At 39.6% G+C, this 21,912-nt stretch overlaps 1 protein-coding gene across 4 annotated transcripts in view; it reads right to left on the minus strand.

Moving 5' to 3' along the window:
* Positions 1-6,724: 6,724 nt before the first annotated feature.
* CRY1 (cryptochrome circadian regulator 1) overlaps positions 6,725-21,912 on the minus strand; it is a 32,027-nt gene continuing 16,839 nt past the window's right edge. Inside the window, exons 2-14 of one of the 4 annotated variants that reach the window (XM_083400209.1) lie at positions 21,603-21,711; positions 20,266-20,408; positions 19,116-19,300; positions 17,014-17,102; positions 16,187-16,327; positions 15,776-16,087; positions 14,460-14,611; positions 14,154-14,356; positions 13,273-13,374; positions 12,011-12,106; positions 10,744-10,815; positions 10,555-10,662; positions 6,725-7,397 (exon numbers count right to left, since the gene is read on the minus strand). In XM_083400209.1, coding sequence (XP_083256335.1) covers positions 10,559-10,662; positions 10,744-10,815; positions 12,011-12,106; positions 13,273-13,374; positions 14,154-14,356; positions 14,460-14,611; positions 15,776-16,087; positions 16,187-16,327; positions 17,014-17,102; positions 19,116-19,300; positions 20,266-20,408; positions 21,603-21,711 — 1,708 coding nt within the window. In that variant the 3' untranslated portion in view covers positions 6,725-7,397; positions 10,555-10,558. Of the gene's footprint in view, positions 7,398-10,554; positions 10,663-10,743; positions 10,819-12,010; positions 12,107-13,272; positions 13,375-14,153; positions 14,357-14,459; positions 14,612-15,775; positions 16,088-16,186; positions 16,328-17,013; positions 17,103-19,115; positions 19,301-20,265; positions 20,409-21,602; positions 21,712-21,912 lie in introns of all 4 variants that reach the window. The other 3 variants (XM_083400208.1, XM_083400211.1, XM_083400210.1) reach the window with 3 other exon arrangements.

Here is a 21,912-nt window from a genome sequence, read left to right on the forward strand (position 1 = left end):
GTGACCTAAATGGGTATTTTTCTAAGGAATAAAGGGAGTAAAAAAGGAAAGGAAATATTTGCCGCATATACTAACTCTGAAAACATCTCTTTCATTTTTTGTCTCCTGTTAGTGCTACCAATTTTCTTTCCCTTGTGTTTCTGGAACACTGTATGACTTTGCATCAGTTTCCTTTTTAATATTTTTAAAATAGATGTTCTTTATAATATACCTCTTTCACTCGCCTTAGTCATTTCTGTGAGCAGCGCTTCCTTTTCACTTTCATCTTTTGTATTTCTCATTCCTGACCCCAATTTCTCTTCTTCTTTTTCTTTTTTTTCCCAGCATCATCACTATACAGTATCTCTTGCCTTTCCAAAGTGCTGCCTGCGGTTAGTGCTATAGAGCTGCTAGTGTTTATCAAGTCCCGCAAACAGCTAGGTCCCATCTTCACTAAATGAAAAGGGGTGGAGTCACCCATTTTCCTGACTGGCAATTGCCGATCAGTGAAATTTCACCTTCTCCTGCCACAGCATCATTCTAGCACTATGAGACAGGAAACCCATTAAGCTTCCTGACATTAAAAAGGAGTGATTGGAAAAGCTTCACCTGTTCTATTTCTGCCTGTTAGACTTCTTAAAGGCACAGGACCTCTGGGTGGGAGGAGGTAGAAATTAAGCCGCAATTAGCCACTGTGCTTCTGTTTGCCATCTATTATCAAGTAAGTAATAAAGAGTAAATGGAATACCAACCCAAATACGGAGGTCACCTATGCACCTTTCACTGATCTATGTAGCTGGGCATGCATTAGAATTCATACCTCTAGCCCCAAGGCATCAGAGGGACCTCCTGAGCAGTAAAGGGTGGGGTGGGGTGGCTGCTAGAGGGAGGAGGGAGGAAATTCTCCTTCCACAACTTCCATATTCATGTATCTGATCACTGCATGCAGTTCTCCAATATGTGTGTGAAAGCCTAATTTCCCTGGATCAGGGCGACTGTATCTTGCTGCATAAAGTTGTGTGTCTTCAGTGAAATCTAGACTGCTTTGATTAATAATTGATCATAAAAAGAGAGAACTCTCTCACTGATCTGAGAGCCTCAAGTAAATGAAACAAATGATATGGCTGCAAGTCTGAGCACTGCTCTTAAAAGAAGAACCCACAGGGCGCTGCCTTATATCAAGTTAGACTACAGTGGAACCTCGGGTTGCGGACGTAATCCGTGATGGGGGCACGTCCACAACCCGCAGCATTCGCACCCTGAAGCACCGCGCCTGTGCAGGTGCCAGCGTGATTTGGCGCTTCTGCGCATGCGCAAGTGACAAAACCCGGAAGTAACCCCTCCTGGTACTTTCGGGTTTCCCGCAGTCCGCAACCTGAAAACATGTAACCTGAAGCGTCCGCAACATGAGGTATGACTGTATTGGTCCATCTAGCTCAGTATGATCAGCATTGATTGGCAGCAGCTGCCCAGGGTTTCAGAAAAAGGGACATTCCTCACTCCACAAGGAGATGCTAGGGACTGAATCAGGGACCTCCTGCATGCAAGGAAGATGTTGCACCACTGAACTATGGCTTCATCTAGAGAAACCATACTGCCTACACTGGGACAGCAGTGCCAACTTGGAGGGTTCCCTCTTGGAAGTGAGGAAGTGGAGAGTAGACAGCAGCAGAGAAAGGACTAGGATGTGCCACTGCTGCTCTCCCTCAAATTGTTAGGGCAACTTTGATTTCTGCCCCCTTTGCTTGCTGCAAACACAGATGGGGAACCTGTGACCCTCCACCAACCCTGCTGGCCATTTTCATTCACTCCCCTTCCTACATTTAACACAGCAAATTCTCTGAGTCTCTCTGTTGTCTACTGTTCACTTTCATTGGCCTGGACACTGCCAAATAAGTATGTCATAGAACGACCTTCCTTGATCTAGGGCAACCAAAATTTGTTGGACTACAACTTCCATTATCCTCATCTAGTATAGCCAATGATCAAGGATGCTGGACTCTGTATTCAAAGCAAACATTGGAAATAGATAATTTAAATAAAATAAAATCTACTGCCATGGCCCCTGTTTCAACCTGAAGTCCATATGAGCTGAACCTTGGCTGCTGCGAGTTGATGTAAAACATCTCTCGAATACCATTCGCAGTTAAGACTTTGAACAATAAGTGAGATTGTGGTCCTAATTAGAGGGGACTGGTGAGAGTGAAACAGCACACCGTTATCTTATGCTCAACTTTGATACCACATGACTGCAACTGCTTTTATGTTTTTGTTTGGTTTTTTCTTTTTTAGCCTTTTGAGTGAAGGGGTTAATTACAGGGGAAGTATTCATTTTCTTCAATTAATGAAATCTGTATGGATTTTAATTATGAAAATCTTAAGAGTTTTACTTGGCCAGAGGGGCCTATCAGAATTACTCAGTCTCCTCTATCTAGCTATAGAGTCATTAGCACATATTAGAGATAATGATGGAAGGAGGGATGCTTACTGTGTGTAGCTGCCGATATTCTTGCATCCTCTGTCCTGCATTAATGAATTGGGTTGTCAACAGCTGCCGGACAGTGCAACCCAAGACATGTCTGATCAAAAAGAAGTCCCACTGAGTTTGATAGGGCTCACACTCCCAGGTATGTCAATTATTCCAGCCTTTAATTTTGCAAATGCAAATATTACAGTCTTCTGCTTTTTGGTACATTAAACTACTGTATTTTTTGCTCTATAAGACTCACTTTTTCCCTCCTAAAAAGTAAGGGGAAATGTGTGTGCGTCTTATGGAGCGAATGCAGGCTGCGCAGCTATCCCAGAAGCCAGAACAGCAAGAGGGATCGCTGCTTTCACTGCGCAGCAAACCCTCTTGCTGTTCTGGCTCCTGAGATTCAGAATATTTTTTTTCTTGTTTTCCTCCTCCAAAAACTAGGTGCGTCTTGTGGTCTGGTGCGTCTTATAGAGCAAAAAATACGGTAAATCCAATGGAAGTTAGCTGAATATTTCAATTACTATCTTTAACCACCACTACTTACTGCACCAGATGCACAGAAGGAAGACCAGACTAATGCTTCCATCATTGTGTACTTCCCAAACCTAAATTATTTTGTATTGATTATGGCATTGCCCATGGTTCACCTTCTAAGCATCGCTTCAATAAGGAATCTGCAGGCATGCTGTAGCAAATCAGTATCAAAGCTAAATGCTGAACCAATCACTGTACTATTTTAAGGCTCTGCTAGTGTAATTGGGAACACTTGGAAATTTCACAAACTCCCCACTGTGTGTTGCCATCATCCCAGGCCTTCACCTGTTTTAAGCGGCCATTGCAAAACGTTACTCATCTCTTCTTACCTTCCATAATCAGTATGATGAAGCACCTTCTCCCAGCACCAAAGAAAAGCATCTGTGTATTCTTGATCCAGCCCTTTGCTTTTCTTCTCCTTGTGCACAGTGAGCAACGAATAATGCAATGGGGGAATACAGGACCTGGTAGCACAATAGGAACCAAATCAGCATACTGGTAGCACACCTGGAGGGGCATACAAAAGGCAGGACACTGGTTTTTGCTTTAGGTTGGGAGCTGCTACTGCTTTAAGGGTATTCAGATTCATGCATGCAGTGGGGGGGTTTTAGTGTCCATGTGTTGCCTTCATCAAAAGGCCATTCCATGTTATCCCTCCACCATTTAATCAGTATTTGCTGTTTTTGTTTGACTTCAGATATTTTGTGCCAACGGTAAATCTCAATTAAATGGGAAATATGGGTCTGTATTTTCAAGAGAACAGTGGGTGGATGTTGTACAAAACCTGCATGCATGAACACCAGAGTCCCCTGTAATCCAGCTTCTATTCCTCTTCTGAAGTCTGAAACCTGAAATGGGACTACAGCACGCATGTTATGAAACTGCTTGCTAAATTGGTCACTTGTAAGGTCTTGTCAAAAGGTGAAAACTTCACTACTTCCCTTGATTTCTGCTTTAGGATTAGCATTTAGCAGGATGCTACAGACTTTCAAAGAGATGCATCTTGACTGTTCATTCAAATGTGTAGGTAGCAGGGAGGGGCATAGAATGCTGGGTACAAATGAGACCTGAGGGAGGAGAGGAAGTGTCTAGACCAGGGGTCTGCAACCCGCGGCTCCGGAGCCGCATGCGGCTCTTTTACATCATTGCCGCGGCTCCGGGGCGGATACTAGTGAGGGGAGGAGGCGCATTGTGCGCCCCGACACTCCTCACTGTGGCGGGCGCTGTACTGGCTGTGACGTCGCATGGGGGCGGTGCGTGCGTTAGTCACGCACTGTCCCGACGTCACCTTCCCGCCCGCTGTCAGATTGCGGCTCCGGAGATATATTTGTTTTAAATGTCGCAATGGTTTTGCGGCTCCCAGTTGTTGTTTTTTCTTCGGAAACGGGTCCAAGTGGCTCTTTTTGTCTTAAAGGTTGCAGACCCCTGGTCTAGACACTAGAAAAAACAAACGTGAGGGGGGGGGGGAGCTGTCAAAAGCTGCTATTTGAAGAGCAACAGTTAACTGACACTTGCCACACAATCAACAATGGATCCGTTTTATTTACTGTCCCATCCCAACCGAACATTCTAAGAACAGTAATTTTTAAGACCTGGTGCCAAAGATTACTTTTTTCCTCCTCCCTCCTCATCTTTCCCCCTTTTGTGTTGTGTCTGTTAATTTAACGGTAAGGCTGAGGGCAGGGAGGGCCAAAGGCAGCTTGCTTATTTTTTTGTAAGTCACTTGAGATCCCTTTCTGGCTGAAGAACAGGACAAAAATGTATTAAAACAAATTATAAGGAACTGTTCTCATTACAATAAGGGATTTCTCTCCAGGTGGTAACAAAAAGCGTCAACTCTCTATCCAATTAGCAGGTCTGGGATGTAAGTGTTGATCCAATTGCATGTACGGTGTGCAATTACTTATAGGGATGCATAAGTGCCCTTTTAGTAGAATAAACTACTACCGTGCAGAACAGAAAACACTTTCTGGCTTACAATTTAAGAATGGTTTAAAAAACACTTCCCCACACTGCAAGACAGATGGGGGGGGGGAGAGACCTGCGGTTCTCAGAAATAAAGTGTTTCCTTCTGTGGCACTCATTCTTGTTTATATTAAAGATGAAAGCATGCTTTCACATTCCCTTCAGAAAGGTAGCTATTGACCATCAGATGCACTCTTTCGCTCTTCACTAGAGATGAACTGAAGTTACTCTCTGAATCTAGATTATGGAGCACTGGCTGGGCATATTGTTTGTATACTGTTTACAAAAGTGCTGGCTATCCCAGAGATGTATGAGGTGAAGAAGAAATCATACTTTAGCTCTTGGAGCACCCTCTATAGGTCAATTTGACAAGAACAGAGGTTTAATTTTATTTTATTTTAAAAAAAAGAACTCCGCAAAAGCTTGATTACTTTCACCATTCAGATTAACAAATAAATTCATTGGATTTTTATTATTCCTAAAGATTTATATGGATAGTAATAAACCATAAAGAATGCTTTCATATGAACCATTTCTCTAGAACTGGTGTTTAAGTAGTTTATTCTGGTTTTCTGGAGAATCCAGACAAAATGGTTGCAAAAACTACTGCATTCAAGGGTTTTCCTGGGAGTCCTCCATGTTTCAAGACCTGGGCTGCAGTGTTTTTTCTAACTTTAAGTGCAACTGCAGTGCTAACCTCTAATGTGGGAACTGGGAAAGTGGTATTAACTCAGCTTGCATGGAGGAGTGGAACTGTGAAGCAGTTGGTGACAGAGAAAAGCTCCACCTTTCTATGATGCTTGCTCTATATTTTATGGTTGCACTTTGCTGCACTGCTGTCACAGTTAAATTCAAAAAATCAGCTACTTGGGAATTGCATACCAGATTTAGGCCTAGTTCCCTGTTCCTTACTATAGAACTAACCAGGAGCATTTCAACCTGCATTGCTACTATTTTATTTCTTGTAATATGTTACCTGTTCCCAGGAATTAAACAGGCAATGTTTGTCCTTTTCTTTTTATATCCTGTTTAAATTCTTTGTGTACTAAAGCAAATATTTACTACTAAAAACCAGAGCAAGTACAGTGGTACCTTGGGTTAAGAACTTAATTCGTTCCGGAGGTCCGTTCTTAACCTGAAACTGTTCTTAACCTGAAGCACCACTTTAGCTAATGGGGCCTCCTGCTGCTGCCGTGCTGCCAGAGCACGACTTCTGTTCTCATCCTGAAGCAAAGTTCTTAACCTGAAGCACTATTTCTGGGTTAGCGGAGTCTGTAACCTGAAGCGTCTGTAACCTGAAGTGTATGTAACCCGAGGTACCACTGGCAGGATAGTAATGTAGAAGATAGCATTGCCGCAAATGCCATATGAAACCAGGGATAAACCTGCTTCCAGCTGAATGCAGAAAAGAAATGCAGAGGGACTCATTGTGAAAGGAATAACAGGAACTACTACCCTGATAAGAGGCAAAATATCAGAAGTAAACATGTTCCATACTTAAGTTCAGTAACTGGACTTCTGGAGCACTGTGAGAGTTGCTTTAAGTACGCACTTTTGTCAGTAAAGGATTAGCTATCAGATATGTGCCTTCCTTGGCTGTAGATGCTTAGGACAACAGCTAGGGAGGGTGATTAAACTGTTCAAATGCTATTTGAAGCTATAAAATTCTATAAACACAAGGTATAAGCAATTCAAAACTTGTATGCTAGCACTTCTTAAAGACTGTATTGACTAGACCAATACAAAATCTGCTCAAAAACAAGACTTAAATGAAACAACCTGTATATACATTTTTATTAACAAGGGCATCCTCACTGTGATTGAACAAGGCAGTGGGAAATACAAGGACAAAACATCAGACATGACAACTTCATAGTTTAACAAAATATTGGCATATGAGACTTATATACAGCTGTATTTTCATAGAGTAACATCTCTATTGTATTTTATACATAGACATATAAGAGCTGACCATTTTGAAAAGACAGTTTGGTTCATAAAGGGGTCAAAAATCCTGCCCCGAATCTAAAAATATTAAATGATCAAGGTCATCATTGTCTGGACAGTTTCCGTTTTATATCCATCCAATTAAAGCCTTTTCTGAAAGCCATACATGAAATATCAAAAATATATTGATGAGTCTATCACTAATCATGAATGCTTATATTTACAGTAAGTTACCAAATTCATCACCAAATGCTTTATTTACAATTCTCTATTTCCCCTTTGTGAGTCATTAAAAGTTTAAAAACCATAGAAATACCAGTTAGAAACAATGCATTAAAAAACATACTTGTTTACAACCATTCAGACTGTGTGAAAATAAATGCATGAAAATGCACATTTTAATACAAGTACTCTCACAAAAACTTTTAATTCCAATATGAAGTGAAATAATTTTGCCCTGAAATTTTAGGGTGTGGATCCTTCTCTTTCAGCAAAGCTGCAAGACAAAAATGAATCAGTCCATTAGGAATTAATTCTCAATAAATATTATATGTTTTCTCTTTCTGAAACTTGTTACCATACCTTGCATACATTTTAATATTTGTTAATATGTTTTTATATGTAATGAATCACATTTTCTGCATACATTGTCTGTTCATAATTTAATTTAATGACTGGTTCATCACTTGCATAAGTTGTGCTGCATGTAAGGTGCCATAAGACTACAATGTGTAGCTTCTTGCTAGCAGTGGAAGTACAAACAAAAAAGAATGGTGATTTGCGAATTTCAGAACACAAGTAAGTGATGTCCAGAGCACTGTCTAATCCTGTTATGTTCAATGAATTGTGGGCAAGGTGCTTGGATCAGTCAGGGTGACCACTTGTGTTCTGGACCCTTGCCCCTCTTGGCTGATAAAAACTAGCAGGGATGGGACAGCTTGCTGGGCTAGGGAGGTGATTAATGCCTCCTTGCGAGAGGGAGTGGTCCCTGATGACTTGAAGGAGGCAGTAGTAAAACCACTCAAGTAATCTAAGTCATTACTGCTCAGTTACCAACCTCCCCTTCTTGGGCAAGGTTATTCAACGAGTGGTCGCAGACCAGATCTAGGCACTCTTGGAGGAAACAAATTTTCTACATCCATTTCAATCGCAGTTTAGGCCCAGTTTTGGTGCAGAATTCAGCAGCCAGGTTGTTCACGAGGACAAGATGGTCTGAGCCTATAACACCAGCCTTGGCCCGACTGCAGTGGCTGTCAAATAGTTTCTGGGCCCAAGTCAAAGTGCTGGTTCTGACCTATAGTTATAAACAGCTCAAGACCACAGTACCTCAAGGACTGCCTCTCCCCGTATGACCTGACCCAGACCCTGCAGTAATCACCTGAGGCTCTTCTTCATCTGCCTCCTACACAAGAGGTCTGGAGGTGGCAGCACAAGAATGAGCCCTTTATGAGGTGGCTCCCCACTTGTCGAATGCTCTCCCCAAGGAGGCTTCCCTGGCACTTTTTTTGTTATGTATCTTTAGGCTCCAAGCAAAAACATTCCTCTTCTCCCAGGCCTTTGGCTAATTAAATGATCTGTGGCTTATTAAATGGGTGGGTGTAATTATGTGTATTATTATTATTTATGTTTATCATTATTATGCTATACATTTTTGTGTTTTATATTGTAAACAGCCCTGTCAAAAAATAACAGGTAAGAAAAAGAGGCAAAAGACAACTGTCCATAGACATACATGCACTGCAAACTAACAATGAAATTGCATGCATGTCTTCTCAGAAATAAGCTCCCCTGAGTTGAACTGGGCGTACTCCCAGGGAAGTGTGTGATGGACTGCAGCCAAATATTTGCTGTGAAAGCTGAGTAGGTAAAAAATATTTCCAAATATAATGGGCAGCTACAGAATGCATTTTTTGTGTTTTTAAGAAGAGCAGACTGGTCTTTTTTTCCAATCTTCAGTACTTGTGTAAGCTACCAAATTTTACATGATCCACACAATGCTATGTTAAACTTTCAGTAACTCACAAAAGTAAAGTTTTTCTAGAGGCCTATTGGAGAGAGAATATGACAAAATTAGCCATAAGAGCCTGACCTATAAGTCTAGATCTTAGGAACACAGAAAGCTGCCTTATACTTGGAGCACCTGGTCATCTTCCTCAGTATTGCTTACAGACTGGCAGCCACTTTTCACAGTTTCTCTCCTAGCTCTACCTGGAGATGCCAGATTGAACTTGGGACCTGCTGTATACAAAGCAGATGCTCTCCCACTGAGGTATAGCCCTACAACCTTTGGTGTGCCTCAAAGTGTAAAATAAAGGAGGGAGTCAATAAAACTTGAACAGAATATAAATAGTGCAGGGCAAATAGATGGCTGTTTTTATATCTTGTAAATTAGTCAAGAAGCTGCCGATTGAGGCAAAGGAGTGTGTAGAGTGGTAAAATGGATTGAATTTGATGGAAGCACAATGTTAAGTGAAGTCTGACAATATGTTTATCCATAATACCGATATGGCATATTTCAGATCACAATGCCACAATATTTTAAACAAAACTCAGAACTAAGGTGACACATCAAAACATAATTGCTGGAGCAATTCTTCATACTTACAATAAATATTTCAGGCATACAGAGAAAAATACAGCAAAATAAACTGTTCAACCCTTCTATGTCAGCTGATAATACTCAGCAGTTATATGAATATTTAGGGTTCTTGGTATGGTCGTCATAGAAAGATAGGTGAGATTTCCCAACTATGCGGACGTTTAAGTAATTTGTTGTACAGAATAATTTTCTGTTAACTGCTCCAAACCCTGCTCTACAGCTGCAGAAGAAAACACATGGCCCCAGCTATTCTAAACAGGCTAGAACAGAGTAACTGCTTCAGTACAAAATATGCTTCAGAGCAGGCATGGCTACTTATTCTAAATGCACACTTCATAGGCCTACTGATGCACATTTGCAGCAACATAAAGACGTGCAAGAACTACAGAAAAATACTGCAACCAACCTAGATAAATCTATGTGCAGTGTTTACACTGGGTATGCATTTGGATATTATCTCTAAAGGGGGAGAGCAGAACATGAATATTTATGGGGGTGCAGATTCGAAGCTGCCAACAGGACAGTATCTTAGACCTGCTGCAGCTTAGGGAGGAAAAAAACAAGTTGCAGGACTGACAACTGTATAATGTAATGGTAATAAATGAAAGGAAACTTCCACTTTCTCAGTACAAAAACTATGCATAAGAGCATAAGAATGAGTGGAGTCAAATTAAACAAAATCGTACCCTTTCCCTGCTCAAAGAAAGTTACACAAATACCTGATGACTGAAGTGGATGGTTATCATCACTCAGCAAGCTCAAAAAATAGACAAAGCTAATGCACAGTTTTAAGGGGTGGGGGCAAGTTAAGCTAAATGGAGCAGAACTGGCAATACAAGTCATATGGTAGTCCCATGCAACTGCTAAAAGCATAAACTGAATGTCAGGACTCTTGGCCACTGCCATGCAGGATGTTATGTTCAATGATATTTGGTCCACTCCTCTAATGGAAGCTATGTTCTTAACCATTCAGGAGGCATGCTTAGTTTTTCCTTCTGACATCAGCATGTGGTTTTCTATCATTAATATCTTCCTTCAGAGTTCTTATTTTTACCCAATTAATTACTGCTTTGTCGCTGGACTTTGGGACCAATGCTCTGAGTTTCCTCTTCTGGATTTGGACGTTTCCCAGTGCACATTCCAGCAACAAGAGATGCTCTTCCTGCAAATTGAAACCAAAGACCTACTTTAAGAATCTATTTGAGTTTCAGATAATGCCATCACACATGTTTATAGAACTTACCTTGCTGAATTAAGTGTGTTTTCTGGCCTTCCCCATGAGCGTAATGCAAAATACCACTCCCTTGAGGGTAACCTGCTAAAAACACATTAAAATATTTTTGAAATGTGTAATATTTCTGATCAAAGTTCTAGAAATGTGTAATATTTCTGATCAAAGTTCTAGAAATTCTTCATACAATTATAATACATTTTAATGTAAGTGCCTCCAACTGGGCTGTCAATTGTGTAAGCTACATAAATCTTAAAAGGTAGTTGTCTAGGCTTGGTGAATACATAGTGCAGGGGTCAGCAAACTTTTTCAGCAGGGGGCCAGTCCGCTATCCCTCAGACCTTGTTGGGGGGGGCGGACTATATTGGGGGGGGGGGAATGAAGACATTCCTGTGCCCCCACAAATAACCCAGAGATGCATTTTAAATAAAAGGGCACATTCTACTCATATAAAAACACACTGATTCCAGGACTGTCCGTGGGCCGGATTTAGAAGGCAATTGGGCCGGATCCATCCCCCAGGCCTTAGTTTGCCTACCCATGACATAGGGAAATCTAAAAATTAGTCTTGTTGCAGCCCGTGCCCGTGGCCCCACGGAATAGCTTTTGGCTGTGTGCATACCTAAGAGGCTAAAATTTTGAAGTCCCCTGTGTTCCTGCTTTACTTCCTTCTCCACCGTTCCAGCTGGGATCTGTGGTTAACTTGCATAGCTGAAAATTGTAGAACTCCAGCATATGGGTGGATAAATACTGACAGAACTATCTCACTTTCTCTAAAGCCAGTGAGATTTCAGTGCTTAATTATTCAGGCATACTTAGCTCTCTCTAAATGACAACCTGTATGATTGCTGGCAATGCAATGCAAATCCCACTTGAGCAAGTCCCATTTATTTTCTAAAATTCTTCCTCTTGCACCTTGGTCCTCAACAACACACTTACACTGAGGGTAGCCGGGGAACTTGTACTAAAAGCATCTGAAACTTTGTAGGGGCGAGTGGGAGAAAAACCTTTCTTTGATTTACAAACTCTGATGCTTCAGCATGAAGTTCTCTTGACTTTATTTTGGTTCCTCTTGGAGAGGGCCAGATATTTTTGCTCAGATACATTCACTTAAAGGAGGTTTAAAAGGAACCTGTCCTATAGAGACAAGGTGCACATAATTACAGGCGGCATGGCAGGAAACCCTTCATTCCTCCTGTTCAATTGGTATAATCCAAAGTATTGGAATAAGTAAGACTTCTGAGTAATTTAATGCAAAACTGAAGCAATGTTGTCTTACCTTGCTGCTGAATTCCACTAGTTCCTGTATGAGATTCTCCTAACGTGCATGCTTGAACACTTCCTGTATGGGCTTCATTTGTTCCCATTTGAGATCCTGGAAGAACACAAATCTGCATGGTTAGCTCTACTCATTTCTGGGAAGGTATAGGCTTCCTATCAATAGTTAATTTGTTTTAATGGTATCTCTGTCCCAGTGCAATGCAGACACTTCCACAGTCACAATAAAATTAATTTCTGGTTAGACTGTCAATTTGTTTATGATCCTGCCTGAAAGAAGCATTTATTCCTTTGCCATTCAAGAAATTAGACTTTCTGGTCAGTCCCCCAAACTATTTTTGTTTGGTTTTAAAGATTATAATCTGAAAGCTATGAGAACTTATTCAGCATGTAAAATACTAAACTGCCTGAGCTGCTTATGTGTATTTGTGTGCTAGTTACATAGCCCATTTTCTTAACCAAATCCATGTGCAATCTCTACTTTCGCATGCTAACTGGACAGGAATCTTAATACATGCAAACAATGACTTGTAAGTACTTTCATCTTGGTTCAAAGTAACCAAGATAGAAAAGGCCTTAATCCTGATTTCTAAATACCGTATTGTAGAACTACATCTGCATATTATTTTGAAAAGAACTATTAAATATTTAGTCATCACAACTGCATTTTATGATATTATTAATACATATGCTATCAATATTTATATATACATATTACATACTTAGATGTAAACACTAAGAAAGTTGAAGAGTTCCCCTTTTGTAGTGGAAAGGACCTCTACCTGCAACTGGGTATCAGTATAATGGATGCTGTACAACTAAAATGTAAACACTGCATTTCGCAATCTGGTTTTTTTAGACTGTTAGTGTTGTGTTGGAGTTCTTTTAACCTTTTATGGTTATGTACTTTCTTGGAAACTACTTATTTAAACTGCCTTCAGTACGCATTTATTTGTGGAAAATGCAGTAATTGACTACTGGCTAATTGTGTTCCAGTCCAGGTGCTGAGATAAGAGGCATGATGCTCCCTCAAAAGCTGTGGAGTGAATTAAACCCTATCCCATCTGTAGTCTGTGTGTAGATGTCCACTTTACCTATTAACTGAGTGATTATGAATAATAATGACCATATGCTGTTGAAGTTCTAATTTTGGAAAGTTGGTAAGATAGATTTGCTAAACAATACAATGTCATTGGAGTCGTAGGTAGATTTTACTGCTTTCTATTTCCCAGACTACTTTTATTAAGAATAGGTAGAACTTACCACTGGCATTGGTACAACTAGGAAGGGTTTCCCCTGGTGAATATCCCATTAGGCCGCTATTTCCATTCCCATTCCCATTAGAAGGCACTGATGCAAGCAGTCCTAATAAAAACAAAATACATTAGCATCAGAATGAAGAACATGCATTTTTGTTTAGTCACTATCTTTTCCAATTCTGCTGGTGGCCTTTCTGTATTTCATCCAAAACAAAAATTAGGTGCTCCAAAAAACAGATCATAGAAGAAAATTACAAGGTTTGGCAGTATTGTTAAATTTATGAATGTACATCCAGGCATGAGAACATAGTCTGAATTTGAATACAAAGATTTTTTAAATGCAGGAACTGGGGGGGGGGGGGGCAAAGGCAGCACCAAGATCAGTATCTGGAAAGTATGTAAAAGCAGCAAATTCTCCTTTCATATGGATGTTCATTTTCTCTTTTGTAGACAGAAGAATGCAATGGGCTGTATCCAACTAAGTTAGACACTTACTACGACTAACAAATGGATCCAACTCCATGTTTTCAAAAAATCTAATCCAATGGATCATTGAAAAATTCCGATTTGCATCCGATCAAGTCATCCTCAGAGTACTCTCACCAAATCAATTGATTTGAATTATGTAATTCCATTAATTTCAATGGGTCTACTCAGAGTATAGCTTAGCTGGATAAACCCTTTATAGAGTGGTTCACAAAATTTAACACAACAGTTCAATATGAAACAGTTGACATGAATGAAATGCACAAGAGAAACAGTCTTTCATTTGCCAATCCTTTCAATCACCTAGTTACACTCATTATGCCTGGGCCCTGTGGCTATAGAGAAGCAGTCAAGTACAGAAAGAAGTGAACTTCTCCAAATCAAAACATTTTACCATACCTAATCCTCTGTATCGTGATAGTTGCTGGTAGATTTGTTTCATCCTTTCAATATTCAAGCGACTTGCCTCAGCATGATTTACCATTGGTTTAGGGTAATTCACTCCTATTACACATTTTGCAACCTTCTGGACACCCTCAGGGGCATTCCAAGGATCGTAGATGTACTTTGCAGGAAACCCTCTGAGTACAGGCAGATAGCGCCTTATAATGAAAAGAAGAAAAAGTTTAAGTCAGTTAAACAGTTAAAAGTTAAACAGCTTGTTTAACCCTTTAATTTTTCTAATAATTGGAAATGGTACTTAACCTGATATAGTCCCCATTAGGGTCAGTTCTTCTGCCAAAGCCCACAGGGCAATAGCAATGGAAAAACTGCTGGAAGAAGGAGCTACAGGACAGCCACATCCAACTGCCTGCATTCACACTCCAGTCAGCATCCAGGAGCAATTCTTCAAATACCTTTAAAACAAACACTATGTTAGCCCAAACAGTTTCTCAGAAATACTTTTTCAATGCTGTACAGTTTTGAAGCATTAAAACAAAGCCATCAGAGTTATGACTGCTAAAATGACTATGACGAGTTACATAAAACTCCTACTCTTTACATAATGCAGAGGGAGGTATACTGTAAATTCTTGTTCCAAATTCCTGTTGAGGCAAGGCATATGAGGATACACACAGCAGAGCCCAACAGAATTCCAAACTGTGCTTAATCAGGAGTCATAATTTTATCTAGGTGAGTTCATCTGCACCAGAAGCACAAAGTGGCTCATATACATAAACTTATCGACTAAAAATGAGAAACAAAACTAAGGAGATTTTAAGGTGGGCATCACTGCAAAAGGAGATCTAAGGGATCCTAGGCTGTTCTGCTGGTCTGGGCACTGTTGCCTCCTCACCTGGCTTAAATATAAGATACGTACTGTACTGAACAAATGTGAACATAATAGGTTTGTTCAGTTCTTTGAAAGCAAGGCAGTAGTGGGAGATGCTGCCCCTTCGCTAGTGTCTTAACTTGATTTAGAAGCACTGGGCCAAGCAACTGCTCATATTGTTGCAGCTATGAAGACAGTCCACAGGATCAAATGTTCATGGTATTATTCTCAACAGCTTTAGAGCTGTGCATTTGTGTTTGAGGGAGGTGGGCAGTGTAAAGAAAAGGAAAATTCACATAGGAAGCTTTGAGCGTGGCATGTAATAATGCCTGTTCTCCACTAGATGATGCTATTTAGCTAGCCTTGCTTAAGTTATATAACAAGTAGCACATAGCCTTCACTATTTTTTAAGGGGCTATAAATTCCACTCTAAAGCCATAGCAATATCTACTGTTACTGTATAATCCTAAGCATGTTTACTCAGAAGTAAATTCCATCATCAGTGGGATTTATTTCCTAGTACGTGTGTTTAGGACTGACAAATACCATGGCCTAATACCATTATATATAATTTGATGAACAGAAAAACCAACGATGCAGCACTAGATACAACTTATTCTGTATAAATAGGCTGTGTAGCAAAAGCTGCCTGAAATTTAGAAATATCTGCATAACTAAAATATCAAACTGAAATCTTAAAATGCCAATACAAAAGAAAAATAATCAATTAAGGAACAAAGAAGTGTACCTTCATCCCTTCTTCCCAACTAATCCACAGATCGCCTCGAGTCAAGAAGCATGCTACAGCATGCCTGGCCAAGTGGTGGATCCAGCCTTCCTGACGTAGCTGGGTCATAATAGCATCAATCCAAGGGAATCCTGTCCTGCCCTCTGCCCATTTTGCCAAAGCCTCAGGATTCCTGTCCCATGGAATCTGCACACATATGGGATTGCCTTCCATTTTATCAAAGCGTGGATTATTAGTGGCTGCTGTGTAGAAGAATTCACGCCACAACAACTGGCCATAGAGAGAAAGAGGAGGAGAGCTGTTCTTTTTTACCTGAAATGATAGCACAATAAATTATTCATTTTTTAAAAAACGAAAGTTTTATTTTATTATTAAATGAGTATTTGACAGTTCAAGTTGGCTGGTTCATACCTTTTTGTATAAGTCTGTTAACTTGAAGTAAAACAGGCGGCAGGACAAACAGCCAAATCGTAGGTAAGGACTAAGTCCCGTGGGACTTGCAAGAAGAGAATTTGCATTCATTCGTGGTCGTTCAAAATTCGCTACCCAAGCCTTAAGAAAAATGAAAAGGTTATGTACATTTTTCATTCAGGTTTTCCCCCCCTTATAATCACTTTTTTAAAAAAGGAAACTTGGCAACAGCTAATGGCAAACCTAGATTTCAGAATTTGGAACCACTGACGTTTACCAGCTTCAGTTTATTTACCTGTAAATTCTAGAAGCAACAATTGGTCTTCAATCAAAAGGTACTGAGAAAAGGTGAACTCTATGTGAAAATACAGCGACAATACAATACTGACACCTCCCTCAAGGACCATATGCTTGAGCCAGTTAATAAAGGCATAAACAAGTAGCTGAATTATATTTCTTTAGAAGAGTTAACAAGAATATTTGGAAAATCACCTCTACAAGGGAGATACATTTCACTCCTTCCCATCTGCTTTTTAGGTAGGTGTGAAAGAGCTTTTTATTTCAGTTCATCTTTCTGGGAAACGGTGGGTACAATTTAAATTGTTTGTCTGTTGGCCTACTTTGTTCTATGCTGCTCTTTGTGTTTTAGTATTTAATGTTTTGATGTTATTTTAGTTAGTTTTTGTACCGAACTTTAGCCTTCATGGGATGATGTTGTGTTTTGAAAGGTAGCATAGAAATCCTCAGATGCTAGTCAGTACCTTTTTACCTCTATACAAGGTATTAAACCACGATTAACTGTTGTCTGTTAAGGCTAGTGAATGTACCTTTCTTTCCAAATGTCTTTCCAATCTTGTAAGAGCTTCTGTTTCTCCACCTGGCCAAACAGCAGAAGGCAATCCATCCGTATCAAAACCTACAAGATAAAATAATTATAAATATAGCAGCCAAACAATTTTGTCAAGAATCTCGTTTTCCCAAGTGAGAAATTGTTCGCTAGCATATCAATGCTAAAAATCAAGGATAACAGAGGGGGAAATATCCAAATACTACAAGCTTCTAGGTTCCAAAAAGATTCCAAAGATGTGCATGGCTTCAAAAATGCTACATATTTACCCACCAAATTAATAAAGATCTTTTATTTCCTTTTCTAATTAACAGACAAGTGGCTACATCCATAAGTACCCTTCGACATATGGAATGATTCCTTCCATTTGCAGATATAGTGGTACCTCGGAAGTCAAATGGAATCTGTTACGGAAGTCCATTTGACTTCCAAAATGTTTGGAAACCAAGGCACAGCTTCTGATTGGCTGCAGGATGGCTTCGGGCTCCAAAGAACGTTCGCAAACCAGAATACTCACTTCCGGGTTTGCGGCGTTTGGAAGCCAAAATGTTCGAGTTGCAAGGCGTTCGTCAACCAAGGTAGGACTGTACTCTCTGAATACCACAAGTCTCTGCTGATGTGGGGAAAGAAGGTGATTCCCCATTTCCCTTCAGCTGTTTCTCAACACACTACCCAAGGGTCTCTTAACTCTCCAAAGCTGGTTTACAGGGTGCAGAAATCTACAAAAATCACTCCCCCCCAACCACTATTAGAGGTCTCTGTTGAATGAAATGGGCTTCTGAAAATAGAAGGGCACCACTGAACATAGCCCAAATTTTGTTATTGCTGTGTCTGAAACGTTTGCTGTAACGCAATAATGTCTAGCAAGTGAACAACAGAGAGCTGTTTTCATTTCGTAATAAAACAGCTTCCCTCAGAATTTTTAAGGATAAACGACAGCAATCAACTTCACGTATTCTGACTAGGTTTCTTTTTAAACACATTTTTTTGTTATTTTTAATTGTTTTAGCTGTTTATTATATTTTGTACATCTCCTTAAGAGGGATGTGGAAGGTGATTAATAACAATAATTTTACATTCGTCATCTCAGAAGTAACCCTGCTATGGGGAAAAATGCTTATATGCATATGGATATAGCATTAATAAAAGTAGTAGTAGTACTAAGAGCTGTTCAACAGTGGAATAGACTCCCTTGGAAGGTGTTGGACTCTCTTTCACTGGAGGTTTTTAAGCAGAGGTTGGATGGCAATCTGTTATGGATGCACTGCACAGCAGTAGGTTGGCCTAGATCAGGCATCCCCAACCTGCGGCCCTCCAGATGTTTTGGCCTACAACTCCCATGATCCCTAGCTAACAGGACCAGTGGTCAGGAATGATGGGAATTATAGTCCAAAACATCTGGAGGGCCGAAGGTTGGGGATGCCTGGCCTAGATGACCCTCAGGATCCCTTTCACCTCAATTCTATGATTCCAAGAATTGCTGAATACAGAATTTATAATTGGTCTCTAATGCCCATGCATCTAGATTGATATCCTTTGACCAAATGTTTGTATTTAACTGAAATAAAAGATATGTGATCCCCTACAAAGTCTTACAGTCTTACTCATATTTCTTGTCAAATAAGCAAACCAGGTCTATTTTCTGTTATAATAAAAGTTTTTTTAAGTCAATGGTTGTAAGTGTCCTCTGAAGAGAGATTATTCATTCTTCTTGTAAAAGTTACTAGCTTTAGACACTCCACCTTGAATACAGTACCGGGAGATTAAATTAAGTGTATTAGGAAAAATGCTTCTCTTGACATTCAAACTGTGAATTAATTTAAGGATATTACTATCAACATGATACTAACTAACCAACAGCATTTGCTCATTATTCTTCTTCACGTCAGCTATTGTATCCTACAGTGTCAGGGATTTATAATCCCTTTGGTCACAGGTTGAGGGAAAACCAGAGACAGACTTTTTGTGTGCAGCCCTGATTGTCAATTTTCTACGAATAAACACAGACAGTACAACAGAAGGGCCATTAAAAATACTGGCATTTATTTTTGGGAAGAATATTAATGAAGTTTCTTGGATTACCTAGTTCTTCCAAAGATGGAACACCATATTTTTCATCATGGTCATCAGAAACTGGAGTGGTACACTTTGACATTACTTCCGCAGTAATAGTTTCTACAGGCATCTCCAATGGCTCCATTCTACTTATTAAAGTCTGGAATCTCTTATAGGTAAGGGGTGGCTGTCCTCCATTTAATTCTATAATCCTAAAAACATGGAAGAAAATTTTAACTTAAGGTAATGTTGTTACAAAACACTGTAGGAAACTGCCTATTTTTCTTACCCTTGACATGAATTCTCTTATATCTACAAATAACAGTCCCATTATATTGCAATTACAGAGCTTACATTCCTTTATCAAATGTCCACAGAAAAGCTTAAAGAGTCAACCACTGTAGTTGTATTAGACTGCAAGTGTAAGCATTACCACCCAGGCAAATAACCAACCTATGAATTAATGATAGAAATAAGTTAGACAAGAAATATTTATAAAAAGGTGACAAGAAAACTAGTGAAAGCCATACACTGCAGTTTTCATCTGGAATGAAGAGCCAATTTTGGCCTGCAATGCCATTTTCCCCAGACTATGCCCACCTATTCATCGGCTGATCCCTCTCATGAGGTCAGCTGATGGGTGAAAGTGCAGAGTCCAAGGGTTTTCTCCCCCCCAGCCGCTGAAATTTCCCAAAATGTTCCTTCTTTGCTCCTCTCCCTATCAGATGATTGAGAGGGGAGGAAAACCTATCTTTTGGTAGCATCGCAAGACTTAGGGCTCAAACAGGAGGCAGGAGCGCTGCCTGGAAGTGCTTCGCAAAAGAAAGAAGCTTGGTGTCCATGCACTGCTTTCAAAGGACAGCTTTTGGGGCAGCTTTTTTTCCTCCCCAGCTGGAAATTATTATTATTCTGAATATTCCAAGGTGCGATAAATAAATAGAACACACTTTCCACACTTTGAAAACACTGGTAAGTAAGCTGCCAAATTTGACTGGTATGGAACCAAATCATTATGTGACAATATTTATGAAGCAATACATTCATAAATAGGAACATATTCATGGAAAATATGGTAATGATTTTTTTCCACATCATTGCTAAAACTTATATATATTGCATATTATGTTACCAGGAAGCTTATCTTTCTCATTTTAAATTCACAAAACTATTAACTTACTTATCTAGGTCATATAAAGTATGTGAAATTCGTACAATGACTTCCACTCCTGCTTCACTAGCCAACTTCTTAATTGCTGCATCTCTCTCCTTCCCAAATGGCTCAGAGTCATACTCAATAGAAAGTTTTGCAATGTTCCATTCCTGCAGTTTTGAAAAAGGGTTAAAAGGATAGTTGTTTCAGATCATGGAGAAATAGGGATAACATAGATGAACATTAATACAGTCAAACCAAAAACACAAGTGGCCAAATGTATACAGTAGCATATGAACAGCCAAAAAAATTCAGAATTTCTGCAACTGTAGTTGGCAGCACAGAATATGTGAGCCAAGAGTTCTGCCATGAAAGATTTAAGCAAACTGAAGTAGTATCTATAGCTCCCTCCTCTCAGGAAGCTATAGGTGTAACAGTACAGGCTTGCAGAAAAATGGACATCTATCCCAAATGCAGTCTCAAAGGCCTTAAGAGTATAGTGGTACCTTGGGTTAAGAACTTAATTTGTTCTGGAAGTCCGTTCTTAAACTGTTCTTAACCTGAGGTACCACTTTAGCTAATGGGGCCTCCTGCCGCCGCCAGATTTCTGTTCTCATCCTGAAGCAAAGTTCTTAACCCGAGGTACTATTTCTGGGTTAGCGGAGTCCGTAACTTGAAGTGTCTGTAACCTGAAGCGTCTGTAACCCAAGGTACCACTGTAAATTGACAAGTATATCCCTAATATTCACTTTTTTCAGCCACTGCCTGAAAAGACTAACTGATCAGATGCATAATCCAGAATAACAGGATCATTAATATATGGAAGTAGCCCTTTCCTCTTTCATAAGTCTTTTTGAACACACTTTACCTTTGTTTCACTTGAAAAATATCTACCAATTTTTGATAGCTTTGTAGGAAGGAAGAACAAAGGAGAAAGGAATGAGCAGATACAACTGTTACCAAAACATACCCTAAGCAGCTTTTTGTTTGTCACTACAAACATCTTAATGTTTGTGTACATGTACAGTGTAGTGTGACAGTATTGCATCACAATGAAAATAAAACAATTTTTGAAGTGAGTTTTAATTTTGAACATTTTTATATATATCTGAGAAAAGTTACACACCTGAACTTGTTGTGTGTGTACTGCTTTTCAAATTTTGCCATAGCAGTAAAAAAAAAAAAAAAAAAAAAAAAAAAAAAAAAAAAGAACATTGATCCAGAGTAGCTGGATCTGTTCATGTTCCTGTGAGTTTCAAGAGCTCTCCAAATCAAATGTGAATACATTATGTTACGTTGAAACAACTTGATAAATGTATAGAAGTTGCACAGAAACAGCACTGGAGAAAAGCATCAAATTTTACCTTAAAAAGCCTTGGAAACACATCTGCAGGCTGCCCTCGAATCACAAATAAACGAGAATTTAACTTTCGTAAATTGGCATCCAAATCTTCAAGACACTGAAGCAAAAACCTGTAAGGAAGATATAAGGGGGGGGGGGGCACAAAAGCCTCTCTGAAGTTAACAAGATTTTCTGCATGAAGGAACAGTTGTGACCCAACTGTCACAATTATGCACACATTCAAGGGTTCATGTAAATGTTCTAATAGTGTAAAAACTGGTGTTATAATAAAACCTCACATTTTAGCAGCCTTCCCCAACCTTGTACCCCCT

This window comes from Podarcis tiliguerta (genome assembly GCF_965153285.1).
Source record: "Podarcis tiliguerta genome assembly, chromosome: 10".
Taxonomy (NCBI): Eukaryota; Metazoa; Chordata; class Lepidosauria; order Squamata; family Lacertidae; genus Podarcis; species Podarcis tiliguerta.